This window comes from Myotis myotis, unplaced genomic scaffold, assembly GCF_014108235.1.
Source record: "Myotis myotis isolate mMyoMyo1 unplaced genomic scaffold, mMyoMyo1.p scaffold_m19_p_3, whole genome shotgun sequence".
Classification (NCBI taxonomy): domain Eukaryota; kingdom Metazoa; phylum Chordata; class Mammalia; order Chiroptera; family Vespertilionidae; genus Myotis; species Myotis myotis.
This window is the reverse complement of record NW_023416335.1, coordinates 163629291-163655065: the sequence shown is the minus strand read 5'-3', so window position 1 is coordinate 163655065 and position 25775 is coordinate 163629291. Positions and strand designations below refer to the sequence as shown.

The window sequence follows — 25775 nt, the reverse complement described above, 5'->3', positions numbered from 1 at the left end:
GGAATTCAAAGTGGACTAATCTAGTGTTAGATTAGGTTTCGTGGTATTATAACTGGTTGCTTTGTTCATATTATTCCATAGTGACATCTGCAGGCCTCCGGAGAGAAACACTAAAACAACTAATAGTTTTGGTAACTCCTTGGTGCTGTAAGAGAAAGTTAAGTTGGGTGGGGAGGAGGTGGGGAGCCATTTGACCAAAAGCCCAATTATCAGAGTGTTTCGAGTGCTTAACTTACTGTGATTGAATGGATGCAAGAGATTTTCTGAAGGAAGACTGAACATCTAACTGGAGCAGCATGGGAATAGGTGGGTACCCACCCAGCTGGGCCCACAGTGAATGTAGTGATGTCTTCTCAGCTATTGGGTAGCTTGAAATGGACTGATCAGCATTCCAGATGGTTGCCATCTGGTCTTCTTGTCTAGAGAGTCAGAGAGCACTAATTGAAATCACCAAACTCTGCTGCACTCCATAGGCAATCAAAAGATATGATTCTTATTCTCCCCTTTTTTCTTCACCACCACCACCCTGTCCTATAATGCCCTCCCTCACACTGAGGAACATTAGCCATGCCCACTTTGACTGAGAAATGAATTAAAACGGCAGAATTTGCTGAAATCGTCCCACCTCCCCCTAAAAAAGCTGCATTTCCATGATTTTACCTAGTAATCCATTTTAAAACTGCCTTCTTAGCTGCCTGGATTACTGTATATGGACCATATCCAGAAAACTTTTTTCTTTTTTCCCAGCAACAATCTTTTTCCTCTTCCTTCCCAAAGCTCCTACTTTTTTTTTTTAAAGTTATACTTCTAAGTTTCTTCATTGTGTATTAATTTGCTGCTTAGTAAGAAAGAATCAGCTTCTTTTTAAAAAGGGAACTCAACATTGGATATTAGATGTTAAGTAGGAATATATATAAATAAGCCTCTTGTTAAATTAGCTAAGAAAATTAATAATCCTTAGACTCTCCACTATACCATATTATAATTGTCAGGGAGGGGAAGATCTTGGGCAGAAAAAAAAGCATACCATCCAAAAAAAGTTTAATGGCAGTCTTTCCTACCACATACCTAAATTTCTTGAATATGTCAAATTTTCTGTCCTCTTTCACTAGTAGCTCTAGGAATGGCTGTTGAATAAATTTGGTAGGGGCAGGTTTCTGCTTTTTGTCGATGAGCAAAGGTACAGGTTGACTAAGATTCAATTGATACATATCTTGGAGCTAAAAATAAATAAATAAAAGAGGAAACAATTAAAAGAAAGGGCCAGAATCTTCAGGAAGGTCTTCTGAGCTGGCCCTCGCTTAACTACAAGCATGACGCTTCATTTATCATGGATTTGCAAATCCTATTTCTCCAGTCTCCTCCCCTTCTCCAACTACTACTCCTCAACCTCCACCCCACCTCCAACACAATTTCAGTGGTGGCCGCTATGATATATATAAACCTAGCTCCTGCATAAGCTCTGATCCTAGCCCTTTCATCTCCTAGCTGTGTGACTTTGAGTTAGTTGCTAACTTTATCGATACCTCTTTCTCCTTATTCTATGAGGGTAATAACACAGGGTTGTTGTAAGAATTGTAGAACATAATATATATGGGAGCACTTCATAAATTGTAAGAACTATGCAAATGCAATGATAGCAAACATTTACTGAATCCTTGCTGAATGTTAGATGCTTTCTACATAATAATTCATTTGATATTTACAACAACCTTATGAGAAAGGTGCTGTTATTGTCCTTGTCTTATACATGGGGATTTGGAATTCAGAAAATTTAAGTGGCTTGTTCATGGTCTCCTAGTTTGTATGTAGTGGAGCTGATTTGAACCCATGTAGTCTGGTAGCAGAACTAACTTCTTGACCACCACCCTGACTCAGTGAAAGGTATTTATTTCATTTCTATCCTCTTCTCTCTTTTGCTTTTTCCTCCCTCTTCTTTATGCCTTGATACCCACCTTATCATCTAGAATCAGCCGTGGGCAAACCCGTTAGAAATGAATAAAACTAAAAAAAAAAAAAAGACCGTACCCTTTTATGTAATGATGTTTACTTTGAATTTATATTAGTTCACACAAGCAATCCATCCATGCTTTTGTTCCAGCCCACCGGTCCAGTTTAAGAACCCATTGTGGGTCAAAAAGTTTGCCCACCCCTCAATTCTAGATTAAGGCTGCCTTGCTCTAACCGGTTTGGCTCAGTGGATAGAGCGTCAGCCTGAGGACTCAAGGGTCCCAGGTTCGATTCCGGTCAAGGGCATGTACCTTGGTTGCGGGCACATTCCCAGTAGGAGGTGTGCAGGAGGCAGCTGATCCATGTTTCTCTCTCATCGATGTTTCTAATTCTCTATCCCTCTCCCTTCCTCTCTGTAAAAAAAAAAAAAAAAATCAATAAAATAGATTAAGGCTGCCTGGACCCCAGACCCTATTCATCCTCTGACATGCCCTAGATATTGTGATTCCTGTTAGACAGTTCATGACACTGCCAACTGATCTTGCTTTCCACTTACATTGGCCATATTTTCCAAGCAATAAACTGTCAAAAATATCCTTCTTTTTTTTTTTTTTTTTTTTTACAAAGATCTTTAATACTTAAAATGTAGCCCTTCTGGAAAATTCAGAATATGTCTGATTTGAATCAGGCTATGATGAGAAGTTTCTGTACCTTCTAAAGTAGCAAGTAAACTGATCTTATTAAGTAACTAAATTACTTAATTTAGTGAAAGAAAAGGATATATAGATATAAAATGTTTCTAGAATTCCCAGGATGTTCCAGAATTTTGTGCTAGAACATGTAATGGGAGCATGTAATCCAGAGCAAAGTGCTCTAATCTCACCTTTATAACTTTTTGGAAGGTCATCTCAGAGGGGGCTCTGGGACATAATGAGTGGATTGTTAGAGTTAAACAGGGTTTTCTCTGCATGGTGCTATGTAAGCAAGTTAAATAAATCCTTATCTCCTTTCCTGTAAACTCACCAAATTAAAGCTTGCTTTCTGATAGTTGTGAGGAAAGGAGTAACTGTCATGAATCAGTTGGAGAGAAGTGACTTCAAGAGAGGCTGGTAGATGTGGGTTGACTAGGAATGAGTTGAACACTTCTAGAAGTCTCTCCTATTCTAATCTTTTCTCATCTAGAAAGTCCAGCCAGTATTCCTGTTGTCAATTTAGGAGTTTCACTGAAGTCACAGTGTAATTGATTGAATGGTGAAGCCCCAGAAGATATGTTCACCCAGAACCTGTGAATGCGACCTTATTTAGAAAAAGGGTCTTTACAGGTGTAATTAAGTTAAGGATCTCAAGATGAGATCATCCTGGATTAACCAGGTGGGTCCTAAATCCATGACACATGACTTTGTAAGATTCAGAAGTGAAGACAGACAAGCTGGGAAAGGGGCTAAGGGAAAAATGAATGCAGAGGATAGCGGTTATGCAGCTACAAGTCAATGAATGCCAAAGATTGTCTATAGCTACCAGACTCTTGGAGAGAGACATGAAATACATTTCTCAGAGCCTCCAGAAAGAACTATCTCGATTCTTTCTCCATCTTGATTTCATAAACTGGCCTTCAGAACTCTAAGAGAATACATTTCTGTTGTTTTAAGCCACGAAGTTTGTTAAAGTAGCCCTAGGAAACCAATATACAAGGTATCTCCAGGTAAATGTTATTTTCAAAGCTTACCACTCTCACTTTTCTTGTAGCGTACCGGGGCGAGGGAATAGAAAACAGATTACCTGGCTAAATAAGAACATCATTTTCCTCAGGCACTGAGTCCGTTTCTGCTCTAGAGACTTTTGCTTCTCGGTCCAGACCCCCATCATCTTTTTCTGGTAGCCATCAATTCTGTTCAGCATTATGTAAAGATTCTGGGTCTCATAACCTTTCCCACTGTTTTGGATGGCTAGTAATCTTTTGATTATGTTGTTTCTGGGAAAAAAAATTAACAAGAATTAGATTGATATAATTACTGACCTTAACTCAACAAACCTGGCCTTAGTTACTTCAATTCTCATCTCATCCTTAATAAGTAGAGAGGGATGGGATAGAGATGGGAGGCTTACTTAATCAAATCTTAATCTAGTTCCATATATGACTAAACTTTCAAAAATCTATGACTGTCAAATTTTTATTAACCCTTCACAGTTTAGTATTATAATAGTGTTTTTATTATTATTTAAATACATTAAAATTCTAGTATTGATATGTACAAGACATAATCCTATATAATAAAAGGGTAATATGCAAACTGACGCTAACAGCAGAACGACTGGGAATGACTGGTCACTATGACACACACTGACCACCATGGGTTAGACGCTCAGTGCAGGAGCTGCCCCCTGGTGGTCAGTGTGCTCCCACAAGGGGAGCTCTGCTCAGCCACAAGCCAGGCTGACGGCTGCCAGTACAGCAGTGGTGGTGGGAGCCTCTCCCGCCTCCTCAGCAGCACTAAGGATGTCTGACTGCAGCTTAGGCCTGCTCCCTGCTGGCAAGTGGACATCCCCCGAGGGCTACCAGGCTGCCAGAGGGATGTCTGACTGCCAGCTTGGGCCCAGTCCCCCAGGGAGCGGGCCTGAGCCAACAGGTGGACATCCTCTGAGGGGTCCCAGACTGCAAGAGGGCATAGGCTGGGCTGAGGGACCCCCCCGAGTGCACAAATTTTTGTGCTCCGGGCCTCTAGTTCTATATAATAAAAGCCTAATATGCTAAATGTTTGGTGTCCGGTAGTCTGTTCAACCAATCAAAGCGTAATATGCTGCCGAAACTGGTTTGGCTCAGTGGATAGAGCGTCGGCCTGCGGACTGAAAGGTCCCAGGTTCGATTCCGGTCAAGGGCATGTACCTGGGTTGCGGGCATATCCCCAGTAGGAGATGTGCAGGATCAGCTGATCAGCTGATCAGCAGATCAGCTGATCGATGTTTCTCTCTCATCGATGTTTCTAACTCTCTATCTCTCTCCCTTCCTCTCTGTAAAAAATCAATAAAATATATTTAAAAAAAAAAAAGCGTAATATGCTAATGATATGCTAAGGCTGCTCAACCGCTTGCTATGACATGCACTGACCACCAGAGGCAGACAGTTGAGTAGTCAACCAGTTGCTATGATGTGCACTGACCACCAGGGGGCAGATGCTCCTACCAGTAGGTTAGCTTGCTGCTGGGGTCCGGCCATTCAGGACTGAGGGAGCCGGGCCAGACAAACCTGGAGCCCTCCGCAGTCCCTCCCCAGCTGGCCAACGTCCCGCATCCCCTCACCCCTGGCCCCGATCGTGCACTGGTAGGGGTCCCTCAGCCTGGCCTGTGCCCTCTCCCATCAGGGACCCCTCAGGGGATGTTGGAGAGCTGATTTTGGCCTGATCCCGCAGGCCAGGCCGAGAGACCCCCCAGTGGTGCACAAATTCATGCACCGGGCCTCTAGTACAATTATAAAAAAGACAGTGTCTTTGCCTTCAGAGCATTTCAAAGCCAGAATAGGAGACTAATAAATTAACTATGTCAAAGAGAGAATGAAACAAATGCTAAATAAAAATGTAAACATGCTATTTGAATAAAAACAAATGCATAATTAGTTATAGTAAGAGAAATAAAGAAGGCTTTATAAGAAGATGTTGAATAGGATCTTGAGGAATAGTCATAAAAATGTATTCTCATCCTAACTGGTTTGGCTCAGTGGATAGAGCATCGCCCTGCGGACTGAAGGGTCCCAGGTTCAATTCCAGTCAAGGGCATGTACTGTGATTGCGAGCACATCCCCAGTAGGGAGTGTACAGGAGGCAGCCGATCGATGTTTCTCTCTAATTGATGTTTCTTTTTTTTTTTTAATTAAATCTTTATTGTTCAGATTATTACATTTGTTCCTCTTTTTTCCCCCCATAACTCCCCTCCTCCCAGTTCCCGCCCCACCCTACGCCCTCACTCCCCACCCACTGTCCTCTTCCATAGGTGCACGATTTTTGTCCAGTCTCTTCCCGCATCTCCCACACCCCTTCCCCCCCCAAGAATAGTCAGTCCATTCCCTTTCTATGTCCCTGATTCTATTATGATCACCAGATTATTTATTCACTTGATTCTTAGATTCACTTGTTGATAGATGCATGTTTGTTGTTCATAATTTGTATCTTTACCTTTTTCTTCTTCTTCCTCTTCTTAAAGGATACCTTTCAGCATTTCATATAATCCTGGTTTGGTGGTGATGAACTCCTTTAGCTTTTCCTTAATCTGTGAAGCTCTTTATCTGACCTTCAGTTCTGAATGATAGCTTTGCTGGATAAAGTAATCTTGGTTGTAGGTTCTTGGTATTCATCACTTTGACTATTTCTTGCCATTCCCTTCTGGCCTGCAAAGTTTCTGTTGAGAAATCAGCTGACAGTCGTATGGGTATTCCCTTGTAGGTAACTGAGTTTCTTTCTGTTGCTGCTTTTAAGATTCTCTCTTTGTCTTTTGCTCTTGGCATTTTAATTATGATGTGTCTTGGTGTGGTCCTCTTTGGATTCCTTTTGTTTGGGGTTCTCTGTGCTTCCTGGACCTGTAAGTCTATTTCTTTCACCAGGTGGGGGAAGTTTTCTGTCATTATTTCTTCAAATAGGTTTTCAATATCTTGCTCTCTCTCATCTTCTGGCATCCCTATAATTCGGATGTTGGTACGCTTGAAGCTGTCCCAGAGGCTCCTTACACTATCTTCGTATTTTCGGATTCTTTTTTCATTTTGCTTTTCCAGTTGGGTGTTTTTTGCTTCTTCGCGTTTTGAATCTTTGACTTGATTCTTGCGCTCCTCTGGTCTGCTGTTGGGTGTCTGTATAATATTCTTTATTTCAGCCAGTGTATGCTTAATTTCTAGTTGGTTCTTTATCACAACATCGAGGGTCTCATTAGATTTCTTGAGGATCTCACTACATTTATCGGCGGTCTCACCAGTCTTTTCGAGGGCCTTACTAAGTTTATTGGCAGCTTCTAGACAGTTCTTGAGAGACCTTAAAAGTGTGGTTTTGAGCTCTATATCTTCCATTTCTGACATTTGTGTTCTGTTTCTTTGTCTCCGCATTTTTTTATCTTTTCTTGGTGCACCCCCTAGTGGTCTTTGTGTGCAGTCTTGTAGTTAAGCCTAGATTGTTGTCGGTAATACCAGGGGTGATTTGACCTTCAGGCTAACTGGCTATGAGAGTCAGCTGTGTCTGCAGTGGGAGAGCTTCTGTGCTGGATCTCTAGGGCGGTGCTAATCTAGCCTTTGCCTGAGGCTATCCGGCAAATGGTTCTGCGCCGGGCTTGGACGGGGCGGGTCCCTCATTGATGTTTCTAACTCTCTGTCCCTCTCCCTTACTCTCTGTAAAAAATCAATAAAGATATATATTAAAAAAAATGTATTCTCATAGCATACCACCATGTTTGGGTCTCCTAAACAGATAGTGTTTCACCATCCCCATACTACAGGAGAGGAAAGAAATCTGGGCAAAAAAAAATTTTTTTTTTAAAAATTAAAGATTTTTGAAGTGATTTTTACAGAGAGAAGGGTGAGGGGGGAGAGAGAGGCAATTAGCTGCCTCCTGCACGCCCCCAACTGGGGATCAAGTCTGCAGCTGGGTTATATGCCCTCACCAGGAATCAAACCAGCAACCTCTTGATCCATGGGTTGATGCTCAACCACTGACCCATACTGACCAGGCTAAATGATTTTCTGAAGTCACATAAATAAATAGCATATTTGGGAAGCAAACCTAGATCTTCTCTCTTTTCAGAATACCAATATTTCTCAAAGTGTGGACTGAATCATTTGTCGGGGAAGGAGGAAATGCCTGTTAAAAATACAGATTCCCTGTAAAGGTGGGCAGGAATGAAGCTGGTCAAATGTACTGCAAGGGTTTGGTACCTGTTGCTGCTAGCAAAGGAGAGGCTGATACCCACTTCTAACGCACTCCCTTGAAAGAGGCCTGGTTGCTGCTCTGCCACAAAGGGAACTGATAGAAAGGCCAAAAAAAAAAAAAGCAGAGCACTGTAGCTGATAAACAGGGTTACCTAGAAAGCCATCAGGACTTTGAAGTTCTCCAAGAGAGGAGGAATCTGAATCGGAGACTGGCGAGGACTGGGTGGCTTTTCTTTAACAATCTCTTTCCTTGAGAGGGCTCCAGAGGGTGCACGAGGACATTTGGCCGTGCCTCCGCGCCATCTACGAGACCAGCCCAACCCCAACTCCTCATCAGCACAGACCAGGAGATTGGGTCCACGTCAGAAGGCACCACCAGGAGACCCTAGAGCCACGTTGGAAGGGTCCCTACACTGTGGTGCTGATGACCCCCACCGCTCTCAAGGTAGACGGCGTCGCGACCTGGGTCCATCCGGAAAGACTTCATCACCAAATGGAGCATCGATCGAGATCAACGCAACCCGCTCAAGCTCAAGCTACGGCGTGCTCGACCTGCCTGATGCCAGTAACATGACTTGGGATCACTCCTGTCACCAGGAGCCCCCACAATACTGTGTAATAATGCCTGCATCTTCATGGACATGGATCCAAAGAGACAAGGACAATTTATAGGATCACATGTTTAGTAGCAGAAGATTTGGCTGCCTGAAGCGGCCATGATGCCAATATTATGTTTCATTGTATTGATATGTTATATTAACCTTTGATTCTTTTGCAGGTTTGAATGTATGTTGGCTGTCCTGGAAGGGAGCTGTGTGGGGTGACCCCCAAAAGTAAAGGGTGCCTAGCTGCCAAGAGGGCAGGTGCCCAGCTGGGCAGGGAAGGGTGCCCATCAGGTTTTGGTCTCTGTTGAGAGACAGCTAACAGTTGGCAGCCTGTAATACTGTCTTGCAGACCTGAGTCACCATGCCCATGTCAGGGTTAGTAAAGCTGGAAAAAGCCTGTTTAGAATAGAAGGTCTGAGGCATAGTTATGCATAGAAAGAAGGTTTTATACCAACAGTTACTGTTTTGTTTTAAATCCATGAAAAGGAATTAGCAAGGAAAGTCAGAAAATCTTAGAGCAGATCAGTATGTTTTTCTCCTTATGTAATTCCTCCGAAATCTGGCAATGCTAAATAAGTCATGGCAAATATCAGGCTTTGCATAGATACAATAAGACTGATTCCTAATAGTGGTTTTATTAACGGAAAACTTTGACTGGAGTATCATGTTTTAAAGAGCCCTGTCTGAACTCTAAAGACTTGAAGCCACTAAGAATGCCACGAAGAAAGCCTGGTATCCTGCTTGGGAGCCCTGAAGATGGCTCGCGCTGGAGCGTCAGGCCCATGCCCTACCATCACTGGCGGTTGGTAAGAGTAGAAGGGGAGCAGTAAAGATGCCTCTGCATCCCTGCGGAACCCCCACACACTCTGGGCCGCAACAAGTAGGAGGGCTACTGAGATGGGCCTTAAAGCCTGGAGCGTGGGCTCAGGTGGAGTTGCTACAGGTGAGGGATTCACCTAACTCAGCAGATACTGCAGGCAGGCCTGATGGCAGCTGGATGGCTTGGCTTCCTGGCCCTACGGGGCACATTAAGGTTCAACCATGAAATTCCAGCAAAGGTAGTCAGTTACCATTCTTGTTGTGTTTATGCAAACATCAGGAATCTTGATTTGGCTTTTTGATAGTCATGGAGGAATTTTAAGAAGAAAAATCCTGTTTCAATAGAAGTTGTTCTTTCCCTTCCACCGGGCCATTTGTTAAGCTTATAGGGATAGTTCAGTTGATAGTTCTGTGTGCCCAGTATGGGCCTCTAGCAACGGTGGAATAGAAATGCAGTCCGTCTCATGATTGAGCCGGAAGTTCCAAGACAAGGGGGGAATGAAAGGGCGAGGACTATGCCCTCCACCTTGCCCCAGGATAAGGGCTACGCCCTCCACCTTGCCCCAGGGTAAGGGCTATGCCCTCCATCTTAACTTGGCCATGTGTTCAGCAAGCTTCTTCCCGGAAGATAGTCAAGGGAAGTGCACGCCATCACTATGACCACATCCTGTGTAATGAGACACCGACTCGCGCCTGGCCAATCGGCAGGGCCCACAGTCTTTTCTCCTCCCCTTACCCCAACCCCCTATAAAAGCTCTCTCCACACAGAGTTCTCTCTCTCTCGGCCACTGGAGCTTACCGTTGCATCGGTGAGTGTGGCAGGGGAGCCAAACCTAGGTTTGAAATGAATGACTCTTTGCTTTTGCATCGGACTCGCTGGCTCCCTGTGGGTTCTTGGGAATCATGAAATCTGGGCACAACAATGTATTCCAAGTCAAAGTCATTAAACATTTATGGTGACTGTACTTATTTTCAGATCTGGTATTTTAACAGCAAATCATTAGATTATTCTGTAAATATTAGTGGAAGATATTTCAAAAAAAAAAAAAAAATACAGATTCCAAGGTTCCTCAGACCTTTTTAATCAAAATCTTGGTGTGTAGGCTTCGAGATCTGTATTTTAAACAGAATCTCGGGTAAATCTTAAGTTTGGGAAGAAGGGGATGAGGAATTCCAGGTTGAAGTAATACTTAGTACAAATGTAAGAGAATGGAAGTTATATTTTGGGAATGGTGAATAGTCTGAGACTTTTAGACCATGGATATATGAAAGGATATGGTGGGAAGGAGACTGGAATGGCTGGATTATGAAAGGCCTTAAAAGGCATGTTAAAGAGTTTGGATTTTGGGGGCAGGAGTTGCCAAGGGGAATAATTGAAGATATGTTTCTGAACATATGCGTTTTAATACATATTATAAACACACACAGAGAGAGGAAACAACTCTTAGGTCCCTTTTGTGGGTTATAATTAATAACTTAGAACCTACTAAATATATGGATCATTTAATACTTAAACAGGTCAATTTTCTGAGTTAACTTAGTATATTTAATTAAATTAATTTTCCAATAGCCTTGGATTTTTTTTCCATGTCCTATAGGTGATTTTCATTTTTTTCACTCTTAAACCGTCTTTATTACATGTGTTTTTGATAACTTCTCCATATCAATTATAGAATGCCTATCACACCCAGTCCCATAAATAACACTGTTCTCAATGAAGCAAGTGGGTAACATTCTTATCACCATCTTTTATACTATTCAAAAGTAGTTAATATTATTATACTTCATATCTTCTCGCCCATATAATGTCAAGAATCTTCTTGACCTAGCTATCTTTGTTATGGAATCTTTAATCTATCAATATTTTATTCCTTATTATACCTGTTGGTGATCTGATTATAATAACATTAAATATTAAATAAGAACTTTCTGGGAAAAATGAATTCACTTTTGATGGGATTAAAGTTATACTTGTATAAGTTAAATATTTTTACAAAATGTTGATCTATATATTTCAATTTTTAAATGATTTTACTGAAGCAGGTCAGATCATGTCACTTAGACTTCAAAATCTCCAGTCAGGGGGAAGAGGAAAGGGGAAAATGGGAGATATCTGTAATACTATCAACAATAAAAAATATATGCAAAAAATTTAAAAATCTCCAATAAATCTGAACAAACTAATTGCCATATAAAAATTAAGAAAGCTGTCTAAGAACTTCCCTTCAAAAGTACCAAGCCTATATAATATCATAGATGAGATCTGCCAAACCTTAAAAGAACAACTAATTTTACTGTTAAACTCTCAAGCATAAAAAAGAAGTTTTCACATTTTTTAATGGTAGAAGCTTAAAATTATATTAAAAATTGACAAAAATAGCACAAACAAATTGACAAAGATAGCACCAATCAAACTTACTAATTAATGTAAAACAACACCTAAATGAAACATTAGCAAACAAACTTATAACATTCAAAGAAGGATACACCAAGGACAAATAGGATTTATTCCAGGAATGCAGTGATGGTTTAATAAAATTAATTATATTAATAAATCTGAGTAGAAAGTAATATTTTCTTTAATGCACATGAAAATGACATGTCAAAATCACATTTAATAAAAAATGTGTTTTAACAAATTTAACAAAATTCAACATCCACTCTTGCTTTTAAAAAAAACATAATGGAACAGGAGCAAATGGATACTTTAATATGATAAAAATGTACTTAAACCTAATAGTCAGTATTTTTTTACTGATAAATATAAGAAAGACTAGAGACCCAGTGCACGAAAATTTGTGCATTTGGGGGGGGGGGTCCCTCAGCCTGGCCAGCACCCTCTCACAGTCCAGGACCCCATAGGGGATGTCCAACCTGCTGGCTTAGGCTTATTCCCCAGGGGATCGAGCCTAAGCTGGCAGTCAGACATCCCTCTGGCAGCCCAGGAGCCCTCGGGGGATGTCCGACTGATGGGAATGGGCCTAAGCCGCAGTTGGACATCCTAGCGCTGCCACAGAAGCAGGAGAGGTTCCCACCACTGCTGCTGCACTCACAGCCCTCAGCCCAGCTTGTAGCTGAGCAGAACTCCCCCTGTGGAAACACACCAACCACCAGGGGGCAGCTCCTGCATTAAGCGTCTGCCCCCTGGTGGTCAGTGCATGTCATAGCAACTGGCCATTCCACTGTTGGGGTCAATTTACATATTACCCTTTTATTATATAGAATATTCATCATTGCCACTATCTTTTTAACCAATTTATAGTTATTTATTTATTTTTAAAAAAAATATATTTTATTGACTTTTCACAGAGAGGAAGGGAGAGGGATAGAGAGTTAGAAACATCGCTGAGAGAGAAACACCGATCAGCTGCCTCCTGCACACTCCCCACTGGGAATGTGCCTGCAACCAAGGTACATGCCCTTGACTGGAATCGAACCTGGGACCCTTGAGTCCGCAGGCCGATGCTCTATCCGCTGAGCCAAACCAGTTAGGGCTTATAGTTATTTTTTTAATAAATAGCTATGAAAGGGCTTATATTTTGGCCATCTGAGATACATAGAATGGAGAAAATAAGAACAAAGAAGAAATTGACTTAGGTTAAGAATATTTTACAACTTTTTCAGAAAAGAGAATATCAATGTAAGTGATCCTTTAAACACACTTGAATATGAATTTTTTTAGAAAAATAACATGGGGCTACAGGAAGGCACTCATAGCTGTTACTCAGGGCAGTCAAATGAATAAAGATGACCTGGTAGCCATATCACCAATATTTTTTAACAGAGTCCTGGAGATACTAACCAATTCAGATAATCAAGAGACAGAAATTAGATGTTTAAAAATTGGCAAATCTAAATGTAAAATATTATTATTAGTAGGTGCTTTGATTATATACCTGGAGAACTCAAAAATATCCATTAAAAAACTTTCACATGCTTGAATACCATAAATGGCTGCATACAAAATTGATATAGAGAAATCTAGCCTTCATTTATACAAATAATGAGTTAGAAGATATCACAGAAAGAGAGAGTCCATTTACAATAGTAACCACAAAAATAAAAACTGCCCAGCTGGCATGGATGAGCATCGACCTATGAACCAGAGGTCATGGTTCTATTCCTGATCAGGGCATATGCCCTGGTTGTGGGCTTGATCCCCAGTGGGAGGTGTGCAGAAGGCAGCCAATCAGTGATTCTCATCATTGATGTTTCTATCTCCCCTCTCCCTTCCTCTCTGAAATCAATAAAAATATTTTCTAAAAAACACAACTACCAGGATATACACTTATGGAAGAGTTATACAAAAACCTTTTCCAGAAGGACACACACATACCTGAACAAAAAGGGAGGTATACCATATTCTTGGATAGGAAGACAGTGTTAGTAAAGATAAGCTAGATTTGCTGTTTTAACAACCCCAAATCTTAGTGGCTAAAAAGAAAATTTTACTTGTTGTTCATACTACAAATCCACCAGGGCTCAGCAGGGAGAGCTTCGTTGTATACTCTTAAGAACACAGGCTATAAAAACAGCTATCATCTTAAACATCGTAGGTTATCGTGGCAGAGGAAAACGAGACTCTGGAGGGTGTCAGACTGACAATGCTCAGCACAGAAGTGACACATACCAATTCTCCTCACATCTCATTAACAAGGACTGGCAAACACTGTAATGACTATGACAAAGACTCAACATCATGAGAATAAAACTGCAATAAATAACATGGAATAGAAGTGACTCATATATATGTAATCAGTAAAAAATAATAAAAAGTCCAGATATGTACCTAATTGATACAAGGATTTATCATTAAGATACGTTTAAATAAGTAGGGGGAACTGGGTAGCCATGTATGTGTGTGTGGGTGGGTGGGTGGGGGGGGGCAGATCCATTTCTCACAACAGAATGTTGTGAATCAAAGACTTAAGTATAAAACAAACAAAAAAATGAATAACCAACCATAAAAATACTAAGAGACCTAGAAAGGACTTTTAAAGATCATAATTTTTAAAATGTATATTTTTATTGATTTCAGAGAGGACGGGAGAGGGAGAGAGATAGATAGAAACATCAATGATGAGAGAGAATCATTGGTTGGCTGCCTCCTGCACACCCCCTACTGGGGATCGAGCCCACAACCTGGTATGTGCCTTGACTGGAATCAAACCAGGGACCCCTTCAGTCTGCAGGCCAACACTCGGCTAGGGCTAAAAATCTTAATTTTCTACAAAGCAAAAAATACCAAAAGCAGAGTAAAGACAAGTGGGGGGAAATTTACAATTTGCATCACAGACAAGGGGCCAATTTTCCAAATATTTTATCAGGTCCCCCAAATGAATTTTAAAAAGCAAGTTGACAACCCTAATGAGAAATGGGCAAAGTATTTTAATGGTGTCTTCACCGAAAATGAAATACAGATGGCTCTTAAGTCTAGAAAAAGACGCTTAACCTCACCAATAATAAAAGTAGTGACAATTAAAGCAGTAAAATGCCATATTTCATCATTATATTGGCAATGAACAAAAAATTTGATAATAGTTTGTGTTAGTCCTGATGTAGGGAAATACCAATTTATAACACTAACCAACATGTAAATTGTTACAACCTCTTTGGAAAACAATTTGACAAAAATCACAATTATAAAACACTTACCCTTTGATCCAGAAATTCTACTAGGAATATACATACATATATATGTGTATACAAGATTGTTCATAAAAGTATATTTTTACAAAGCAAAATGTTGAAAACAGCATAAATATCCATCAGAGGTTAGGTAAATTCTGGTAAATCCAAACTTTGAATACTATGGAACTATAAAATGAATGAGTAGGCTCTTCATATACAAATTCCCAAGTTATCCAACACTTAATACCTAAGTTCAATTATGAAAAAAAATCAAACATGGTAACTTTAAAATATGCAAAAAGGGGGATAAAAGAGCATAGTACTTTTCTACATATGCAGAAAATGTTATGCATATGCATTAGTAGCCCTGGGGAAGAGATCTAAAGGCTAGGATAGAATTATTAGGGAGACTTCTCTTTATCTCATTTGAATTTTTAAAATATTGTACCAGGTGAATGCCACTTATTTTTTAAAATTTAAATAAAACTAAGGAAAAAAGACGTAAGAGAACTGGAGATTGACCAGGAACATGTTATTTAAAATTCTCGAATAGATTTTAAAAAACTAGGAATATTCAGTTTGGAAAGAACAAACTAAAGACAAATATAAAGTAAACCATTTTCCAACAAATCTCAATTTAAGCTTTGAAATTAAAAGTTCTAATTATATCTTGAATAAGTCTTTCTTTTGCGCCTTGTTATTTCAATCCTTAGTTATCAAATGAATTCTGTCCTCAAAAATGTAAATTTGTTGAGAACAGGGTACTTCGTTTTATTCACTGCTATATCCCTAGCAACTAAAACAATGCTTGGCACATTGGAGGCATTCAGTAAACATGTGGTGAATAAATAACATAGTTCTTCCTATATTTAATGATAACCTCTTCTATTATAGGTTTTAGTTTAGCTTCTTGTAATTTAAGGTTAAAAAGTTTCCCCAAAATAATAGGTTCGTAACCTCAAAACACAAATGCTAAGGATGGCAGGTCAGTTGACAAAGACTCAACATCATGAGAATAAAACTGCAATAAATAACATGGAATAGAAGTAACTCATCTATATGTAATCAGTAAAAAATAATAAAAAGTCCAGATACGTACCTAATTGATACAAGAATTTATAATTAAGATACGTTTAAATAGTAGGGGGAACTGGGTAGCCATGTGTGTGTGTGTGTGGGTTGCGGGGGGTGGGGGAGGAACCAGATACATTTCCCTGACCTATTTCTGATAGTTGCAATTTTTTTAAAAAATAAATTTTATTAATTTTTTTTTCTTTTTTACAGAGAGGAAGGGAGAGGTATAGAGAGTTAGAAACATCGATGAGAGAGAAACATCTATCAGCTGCCTCGTGCATACCTCCTACTGGGATTGTGCCCACAACCAAGATACATGCCCTTGACCGGAATCGAACCTGGGACCTTTCAGTCTGCAGGCCGACGTTCTATCCACCGAGCCAAACCGGTTAGAGCTATTTGCAATTTTTAAAAATCAGGATGAGGATCTGTTTCTTTCAGGTCACTCCAGCAGTCAAGTTGCCATGGCAACACCTTGTACATAATCTGCCATCTCCCATTTTAGGAATCATACATCTTCTGGTGAGCCCAAGATGATGTAAAAAATTCAGAATAACTGGAAACATCTCTAAACTTTTGAAGTAGATATTATGGGGATCAGTCATTATCCACAAAATTTACCTTGGCATATGAAATAGATCATATTATATATTTATTTTCTAAAAAATATCTCCTTTTGCCCTGACCAGTTTGGCTCAGTGGATAGAGTGTTGGCCTGTGGACTGAGGGGTCCCAGGTTCGATTCCGGTCAAGGGCATGTACCTTGGTTGTGGGCACATCCCCAGTAGGAGGTGTGCAGGAGGCAGCTGATCGATGTTCCTCTCTCATCGATGTTTCTAACTCTCTATCCTTCTCCCTTCCACTCTGTAAAAAATCAATAAAATATATTTTTAAAAAAATATCTCCTTTTGCTATCTTAAATAGGCTTCCATCCCATAGACCTACCATAAGAGAATCTTTTAGAACAACTGACCTGATAAATATGAATATACTTATAGGGCAACGTGGGAGGATATTTGAAATCAGAACTAAACCAGAAATCAACATGTAATAGTTACATCTACCTTGCACGCTGGATCAGCCTATAGGCAATGTACTTGCGGAATAGGTATCCCAGTCGAACTGTGTCTGTATGAAGTGTCTCAATTATGAGATTTCTAGCTGTTGTATGTAGCTCTGAAGGGTGTCCAGAAGTTTCTGTGGTCTGATTTAAGAGTATCAGGTTCTTCCTTTGAGCCTTCACATCAACAAAATACCTCTGCTCTTTGAGCTCTTGGAAAGAGGAAGGGGGTATCATCATCTTGAGTTTCTTGGTACCTGAAACTGAAGTCAGTACGCAGGGCTTACTTATAGGGGGAAATCGGGATTTCCAGTCCCATTCGGAAGGTGAAATCTGTGATCTTTTGGGTAGTTGAGTAGTAAGAGGAGGCAGTGATGTTATAGGCTTCATGAGAGTGGACAGGTCCCCCTCATCAATGTAAGGAGTTTGTGATACTGGTGTCCTATACTTGGTGAGATAGGGCTGAAATGTCCTAAGTTGTTCCATAGTAAAAGAATCTCGGAGTTCCTGGATTTCTTCAGAAGTGTCAGAGACCTCTGATATTTGGAACTTCTTAGCGGTGAAAGGGGCTTGTGGTACCTTGAAACTTGGAGCACCGGGATGGACCAATGCTGATTTAGATTTCAGAGACAGATCTTTTGGGGGCTTTGCAGGGGTTGAGGGGGCCCATGGTGGTGGAGGATGCCCAGGGGTGGGAGAGATCCGTAGTGGGAAAGCTTGCCCAGGAAAGGTCTGTGGTGCCGGAAGCTCCCCAAGGGTAGAAGGGGCTTGTAGATAGGGAGATTGCTCACAGGTGGTAGGGAGCTGAAATGCCTGGGGCTGCTCAGAGAAGGTGGAGAGTCCAGATTCAATGAGCTCCCCAGGGACAGAAGGGGCCCCAGGAATCAAAGGCTTCCCAGGAAAGAGAGGAGCCCAGAGACTGGGAATCGGTGAAGAGGCAGGTGGAATTCCAGATATAAGAGGTTGCCTAGAGGCAAGAGGAAGCTTTGATATCAGGGGTGACTGGGGAGTCAGAGAGTCCCTAGGTATGAGGATCTGCCTAGGGCTAAGAGGGGAATCCAGTGTAAGGGGCTGCCCTAGAGTGGGAGGGGTCCCAGATACTGAAAGCTTCCCAGGGGTGGGAGGGACCTCTGGTGCTAGGAACTTCACAGGGGTGAATTGACCCTTAGAAACCAGTGTCTGTTTAGAGGAAGGAAGCTCCCTAGGGAAGCTCCCCTTTCCTCCGGATTTCCCAGAGACAAATGGGGCTTGGGTGAAAGGAAACCCTGATGTCTGCAAAGAAGTAGAAGAGACCTTAAATCCAGGGGTCTTCTCATCAATAAGAGCAGATGGTACCAGGGGCCATCTAGTTCTTGATGTAGTGGATTGCCCAGAAAGGAGAGAAGTCTTTGATTCTTGAAATGGTTTCAGAGTGGAAGGGGCCAATCTGGTGGACAGCCTAGGCATGTGAGGAGCACTTGGTTTGATGGATTTATCAGAAATGGAAAAGATCCCAACTTCCTGGGTATGTCCTGAAGAAGGACCAGCCCAGATTTGTGAAAACTGCTCATTAATGGGAGGAGCTCTTGGTTCTAGGCTCTGCTTAGACATGTGAGTAATACCCATGGGCTGGGCCTGTCCTGGGGTGAAGGGAGCTCCCGAAGGTTGAACTTGCTCATGGGTAAGGGGAGGTCCTAAGACATGGGCTTTATCTGAAGTGAGAGGGGCCCCCAAAGACCGTTCATGCCTACGAGTGATAATTGATAACCAGGCATTTGGGATTCGCAATGCCTGGGCCTGATTCAGAGTTAAAGGAGTGCCAAATGACTGAGCCTGTTCAATCCCCAATGCTTTGCCCTGCTTAAGAAAAAGAGTGTGTGATACTTCCTGAGCCATTTCTGGAGTGATAGCGACCCCCAATTTCCAGGCCTGTTCTGCAGTGAGAGGGGTCTCTAATGCCTGAGCCTGGTCAAGGGTAAGTGGGACCCCCAATACTTGTTTCTGCTCAGGGGTGAGGGTAATACCCACTGCCGGGGCTTGTTCATTGGTATGTGTGATACCCCAAATCCGCGCGTTCTCTGGAGTAAGAGTGAACATCAGTGCCCGTGCCTGTGCCTGTGCCTCTGCCTGCTGTGGTGTGATAGTGACTCCCAATGCTTCATCCTGGCCTTGAGTGATAGGGACACCAAGTATCTGGGCCTGTTGAGTAGTCACAGGGATCTGCATTCCCTGGCTCTGCTCAGGGGTAAGAGTCATGTCATGTGCCTGGGCAGGTGCCTTTGGAGTCTGGCCCTGGATAGGAGTAATATAGTCCCTCAATGTCCCTTCTTGCTGGAAAATGACAGGAGCTCTCAATGCTTGGACTTGCTCATGTGTGAGTGTGACTCCCAAACCCTGGGATTTTTCAAGAGTGAGGGTAACCATCAGTGCCTTGAACTGCTCATGGGTAAGAGTGATGCCCTGTGCCTGGACCTGCTGAGGGGTGAGAGTGATACCCAGTGCCTGGGCCTGCTGAGGGGTGAGAGTGATGCCCTGCTCCAGGGCCTGCTGAGGGGTGAGAGTGATGCCCTGTGCCAGGACCTGCTGAGGGGTGAGAGTGATGCCCTGTGCCTGGACCTGCTGAGGGGTGAGAGTGATGCCCTGTGCCTGGACCTGCTGAGGGGTGAGAGTGATGCCCTGTGCCAGGACCTGCTGAGGGGTGAGAGTGATGCCCTGTGCCTGGACCTGCTGAGGGGTGAGAGTGATGCCCTGTGCCAGGACCTGCTGAGGGGTGAGAGTGATGCCCTGTGCCAGGACGTGCTGAGGTGTGAGAGTGATGCCCTGTGCCTGGGCCTGCTGAGGGGTGAGAGTGATGCCCTGTGCTTGGGCCTGTTCAGGGGTGAGAGTGATGCCCTGTGCCTGGACCTGCTGAGGGGTGAGAGTGATGCCCAGTGCCTGGGCCTGCTGAGGGGTGAGAGTGATGCCCTGCTCCAGGGCCTGCTGAGGGGTGAGAGTGATGACCGGTGCCAGGACCTGCTGAGGGGTGAGAGTGATGCCCTGTGCCAGGACCTGCTGAGGGGTGAGAGTGATGCCGTGTGCTTGGGCCTGTTCAGGGGTGAGAGTGATGCCCTGTGCCTGGACCTGCTGAGGGGTGAGAGTGATGCCCAGTGCCTGGGCCTGCTGAGGGGTGAGAGTGATGCCCTGTGCCAGGGCCTGCTGAGGGGTGAGAGTGATGACCGGTGCCAGGACCTGCTGAGGGGTGAGAGTGATGCCCTGTGCCAGGACCTGCTGAGGGGTGAGAGTGATGCCTTGTGCTTGGGCCTGTTCAGGGGTGAGAGTGATGCCCTGTGCCTGGGCCTGCTGAGGGGTGAGAGTGATGCCCAGTGCCTGGGCCTGCTGAGGGGTGAGAGTGATGCCCTGCTCCAGGGCCTGCTGAGGGGTGAGAGTGATGTCCGGTGCCAGGACTTGACTAGGAGAGAGAGTGATGCCCTGTGCCTGGACCTGCTGAGGGGTGAGAGTGATGCCCTGTGCCAGGACCTGCTGAGGGGTGAGAGTGATGCCCTGTGCCAGGACCTGCTGAGGGGTGAGAGTGATGCCCTGTGCTTGGGCCTGTTCAGGGGTGAGAGTGATACCCTGTGCCTGGACCTGCTGAGGGGTGAGAGTGGTGTCCGGTGCCAGGACTTGATTAGGGGAGAGAGTGATGCCCTGTGCCTGGACCTGCTGAGGGGTGAGAGTGATGCCCAGTGCCTGGGCCTGGTGAGGGGTGAGAGTGATGCCCTGTACCAGGGCCTGCTGAGGGGTGAGAGTGATGTCCTGTGGCAGGGCCTGCTGAGGGGTGAGTGTGGTGTCCGGTGCCAGGACTTGATTAGGGGAGAGAGTGATGCCCTGTGCCTGGACCTGCTGAGGGGTGAGAGTGATGCCCAGTGCCTGGGCCTGGTGAGGGGTGAGAGTGATGCCCTGTACCAGGGCCTGCTGAGGGGTGAGAGTGATGTCCTGTGGCAGGGCCTGCTGAGGGGTGAGAGTGATGCCCTGTGCCAGGGCTTGACTAGGGGTGAGAGTGATGTCCTGCTCCAGGACCTGCTGAGGGGTGAGAGTGATGGCCTGTGCCAGGGCCTGCTGAGGGGTGAGAGTGATGTCCGGTGCCAGGGCTTGACTAGGGGTGAGAGTGATTCCCTGTGCCAGGGCTTGACTAGGGGTGAGTGTAATGCCCTGTGCCTGGACCTGCTGAGGGGTGAGAGTGATGCCCAGTGCCTGGGCCTGGTGAGGGGTGAGAGTGATGCCCAGTGCCTGGACCTGCTGAGGGGTGAGAGTGATGTCCTGTGCCAGGGCCTGGTGAGGGGTGAGTGTGATGTCTCGTGCCTGGACCTGCTGAGGGGTGAGCGTGATGTCCTGTGCCAGGGCCTGCTGAGGGGTGAGTGTGATGTCCTGTGCCTGGACCTGCTGAGGGGTGAGAGTAATGCCCTGTGCCAGGGCCTGCTGAGGGGTGAGAGTGATGGCCTGTGCCAGGGCCTGCTGAGGGGTGAGAGTGATGCCCTGTACCAGGGCCTGCTGAGAGGTGAGTGTGATTCCCTGTGCCAGGGCTTGACTAGGGGTGAGAGTGATGCCCTGTGCCTGGACCTGCTGAGGGGTGAGAGTGATGCCCTGTGCCAGGACCTGCTGAGGGGAGAGAGTGATGCCCTGCTCCAGGGCCTGCTGAGGGGTGAGAGTGATGCCCTGTGCCAGGGCTTGACTAGGGGTGAGAGTGATGCCCTGCTCCAGGGCCTGCTGAGGGGTGAGAGTGATGCCCTGTGCCAGGGCTTGACTAGGGGTGAGAGTGATGCCCTGCGCCAGGGCCTGCTGAGAGGTGAGAGTGGTGTCCGGTGCCAGGGCTTGACTAGGGGTGAGTGTGATTCCCTGTGCCAGGGCTTGACTAGGGGTGAGAGTGATGCCCTGCTCCAGGGCCTGCTGAGGGGTGAGAGTGGTGTCCGGTGCCAGGGCTTGACTAGGGGTGAGTGTGATTCCCTGTGCCAGGGCTTGACTAGGGGTGAGAGTGATTCCCTGCTCCTGGGCCTGCTGAGGGGTGAGAGTGATGCCCAGTGCCTGCGCCTGCTCAGGAGAGAGAGTGATGCCCTGGTTCTGGTCCTCCTCATGAATGACAGTAATGGACTTTGTAGGAAACTGTCCAGGAATAGAAAAGGGCCCAGGTGAGGAAAGCTGTGTTGAGGTGGGAGGAATGACTAGTTCGGAGTGCTTTTCATCAGCAAGATTCACATGGAAGTCTGTTTTTGTGTGTAAGAGTAATGCACGTTTCCATGTGTTCTTCCACCTGGGAGTCAATCTTATTGAACTGTAACTTAACACAGTTTCTAGTTCTTCAGGTATTTCCTCCTTAATCTTCAACTGCTCCTTTGCTTTCTTATGCCACTGACTTTCATCGTCCCTTCCCTTTCTCTTTGGCTTCTGCTTCTCTTCCTCTTCCTTCCAGCTACTTTCCAGTTCCATATGTTTCACTTCCTTCTGAAGCTGCTCCATCTGCTGTCCCTTCTCCTTCTCCAAGGACACTCCTTGCTCTTTCATTTTTTGCCTCCATGCTTCCAGGTGCTGCTGCTTTTGCTTCTGCTCTTCTTCCTCTTCCATTCCCTTTTGCTTCTCATCTTGCTCAGTTTGCGTTTGCATCCTTTGTTTTTGATGTTGCTCCCACACTTCTTCCTGCCACTGATCCTGCTTCTGTTGCTCTTGCTCTCCCTCCTTCATCTGGAGCTTTTGCAAATCCTTATGTATCCTCTGATAGCTCATCTTACAGAGATTCCTTTTTTCTTGCAACTGGTGTTTAAGATTCATATTAAAACTTTCTCCTTGAACCTCTAGCAAATATTCCTCCTGCCTCTGTTTTTCCTCCTCCTTATGATCTGCTAGTGAGACGACTGGAGCATCTATTTCATTCAAGATCTCTTGTGTTAAATTTTGTACTACTGGGTCCATGCTCTCAGATGAGAGTAAGGAGCTAATTTCAGACGTTGGACTAACTGGCTCCTGTAAATGTAGTCCTGGCATAAATGAGACTCTTGTTTGTTTCATTTGTTTCTCTCTAATTTGTCCTGCTTTTTTAATGTCTTTGTATTTTCTCAAGATTTTTGCCACAGCTCTAGCCACATTTTGGAAATATTCTTCCATTTTTGCCTTTATGATTCCTAATTTTTCAACTTCTGCTTTTTTTAATAATAACTCTTCTTCCAGCATAGTCTTTTTATCCAAAGGATTTTCTGTGTTATCAATTTTCTCTTTTAAGAAAGACATTATGGCGTTGTGAAATTCATCTAGATTAGCCTGTTCACTTTTGCCCTCTGGACTTCCTAGAACTGTAGTAGATTCTGAAGTCTCTTTAGTTGTCTTAGATTGTGATTCAACAAGTTCTTGAGACTTGCCCTTCTTGGAAAAGACTGACGTGTCCTCCTCTTTAGTTTTTCCTTCTTTGCTTGTGGTAATTTCTGAAGAGATTTGATGTTCCTTTCCTTTTATTTTTACTTTCTCAGAGGATTTATCAGGTTGGATTGACGCAAATGGCACTGCTTGGAAACTCATAACACTTTTACTCTCTTTGGCCATTAACTCAGTGGTGGATTTCTTTTTGTGGTCTGAAATAATTTGGCATTTCTCAAGTATATATGCAATTTTGTACTTCCTAAGTCGTTCCCACTTACTACTTGTTCCACTTTTGCCACCTTGGCTCTTTGTGTCAGTAGAAGGGAAATTAGAAAGAACATGTTGACTTTTTGATTCAATGAATGACTTTGATTTGGCTATAGAAAGGGGCTGTATTTCTTGACTCATCTTTTGCTGTGCTTGTAGATCTAAGTCATAGTCCACTTTGGTCTTCGGGACTATTTGTTTACTTGTCTGATTACTCAGATTTGATCTAGAGGTCTCAAACTCATATGGGGCTTTTGTGATCTTCCTTTTCTGTGATTGATACTCATCAGTCCAACCTTTCTGATAGATGTCACCTTTCTTCAGTGATATCTTATCTTCAGTGATATCTTTGGAAGGTATTTTGGGGGGTTTTTCAAGTAAAGGGAATTGCTGTTCAATTAAATCTGGAGTCATTTCAACTTGGACTGTATGTGAACTTGCTGAGTCCCACTTTAACACTGAGCCTTGGGTCTCCTTTCTTTGGGCCCCATCCATTCTATTTTCAAATTCTTTCGTCAAAGTATTGTCCATACTCGCTGCTTCATCAGTCATGCTAAAGCCCATGGATGATTCTGGAGAAAACTCATATAACACCTTCAAGGTTGATGTGGGCGATGCTTTGAATTTAATAAACTGCTCACATTTTTCTTCTGCTTCTTGAAGTTTCCGCTGAAGCCTTTCATTTTCTTCACTGAGCTCTTGTATTATCTGTAGGGAGAGCTCTTTTTCACTTTCCTCACTTATATATATCCCAGGATGGAGGTTAATAATTTTTGCTTCATTATTTAGTGAACTCAACGCTTTAGAAAGGTTTTCTATTGTCGATGCTATATAGTTAATAGCATTATTTTCCAATTTATTGAACATTGTAGTATCTATGAGTTCCTGTAGCATGGCTTGAATTTCTGAAACCTTTGTATTTGTTGCAAATTCATCACCAATCATCTGATTTGGTGTTAAAGCATGGACTGTTGCAGGTCGCTTTATAACTCTTTCTTTCCAAGATTTCCATAGAGCTTTTCTAGATGCTAGAAGAAGAAAAACCATAAAACACAAATGATGAGATTGTATTTCTTCTTTTGTGTTGTGTCCTATCTATGCTTAAACCCAAGGAAGTTAGAATAAATTAATAGATAGCTGAAGAAGACAACTATGATGATAATTGCTCATCAAATACAGCATATCAATAAAGATATGGAAATTAGAACAACCAAGTGGAAAAAAATAGAGCTGAATAGTATAATAACTAAAATGAAAAGTTAACCAAGAGGGCTCAAAGTAGATTTGAACTAACAGAAGAAAACCCAGAAAGCTTGATGCTAGATTAGTAAAAGTTGTCTAATCTGAGAACATGGAGAAGAAAGAAGAAAGAAAAATGAACAAAGCCTCAGAGACATGTGACACACCATTAAGCATACTGATGTACAAATAATAGAAGGCCCAGAACAAGAGGGGGGAGGTACATTAAAAGTATTTGAAGAAGTGTCCTGGCCAGTGTGGCTCAGTTGATTGATCATTGGGTATTGTCCCATGCACTGAGAGGTTACCGGTTGGATTCCTGGTCAGGGCACATGCCCAGGTTTTGGGCTCAATACTGAGTAGGGGATATACAGGAAGCAGCTGATAGGTTTCTCTCTCATCAATGTTTTTCTCTATCCCTCTCCCTTCCTCTTTCTCAATAAAAACATATTTTTAGAAAAGTATTTGTATAAGCATAACCAATGGACACAGACACCAGGGGTGTGAGGGCATGAGTGGGGGGGATAAGGACACATATGTAATACCTTAATAAATAAAGAAAAATAAATTTTAAAAAGGTATTTAAAGAAGTAATGGCCAAATCATCCAAATATATATCTAGAGATATTAGAGATCTAGTTTCAGAGGGAAAGTTTCTCTTTTTAATATGTTTCTATTGATTTCAGGGAGAGGAAGAGAGAGGGAGAGAGGTTGAGAACATCAATGATGACAGAAAATCATTGTTTGGCTGCCTCCTGCCCACCCCTCACTGGGGGTCGAACCCACAATTCGTGCATTTGCCCTGACTGGTAATTGAACTGTGACCTCTTGATTCATGGATTGACACTCAACCACTGAGCCATACCAGCTG

The 25775-nt window shown here is 43.3% G+C and overlaps 1 protein-coding gene across 1 annotated transcript in view; it reads right to left on the bottom strand.

The window, feature by feature from the left end:
- Positions 1–232: 232 nt before the first annotated feature.
- FAM186A (family with sequence similarity 186 member A) overlaps positions 233–25775 on the bottom strand; it is a 76668-nt gene continuing 51125 nt past the window's right edge. The window contains exons 4-14 of the mRNA XM_036299005.1: positions 20894–24693; positions 20714–20749; positions 20570–20641; positions 20030–20425; positions 18675–19993; positions 18114–18446; positions 17043–18005; positions 3730–3922; positions 1069–1220; positions 681–683; positions 233–419 (exon numbers count right to left, since the gene is read on the bottom strand). Coding sequence (XP_036154898.1) covers positions 233–419; positions 681–683; positions 1069–1220; positions 3730–3922; positions 17043–18005; positions 18114–18446; positions 18675–19993; positions 20030–20425; positions 20570–20641; positions 20714–20749; positions 20894–24693 — 7454 coding nt within the window. The remainder of the gene's footprint in view (positions 420–680; positions 684–1068; positions 1221–3729; positions 3923–17042; positions 18006–18113; positions 18447–18674; positions 19994–20029; positions 20426–20569; positions 20642–20713; positions 20750–20893; positions 24694–25775) is intronic.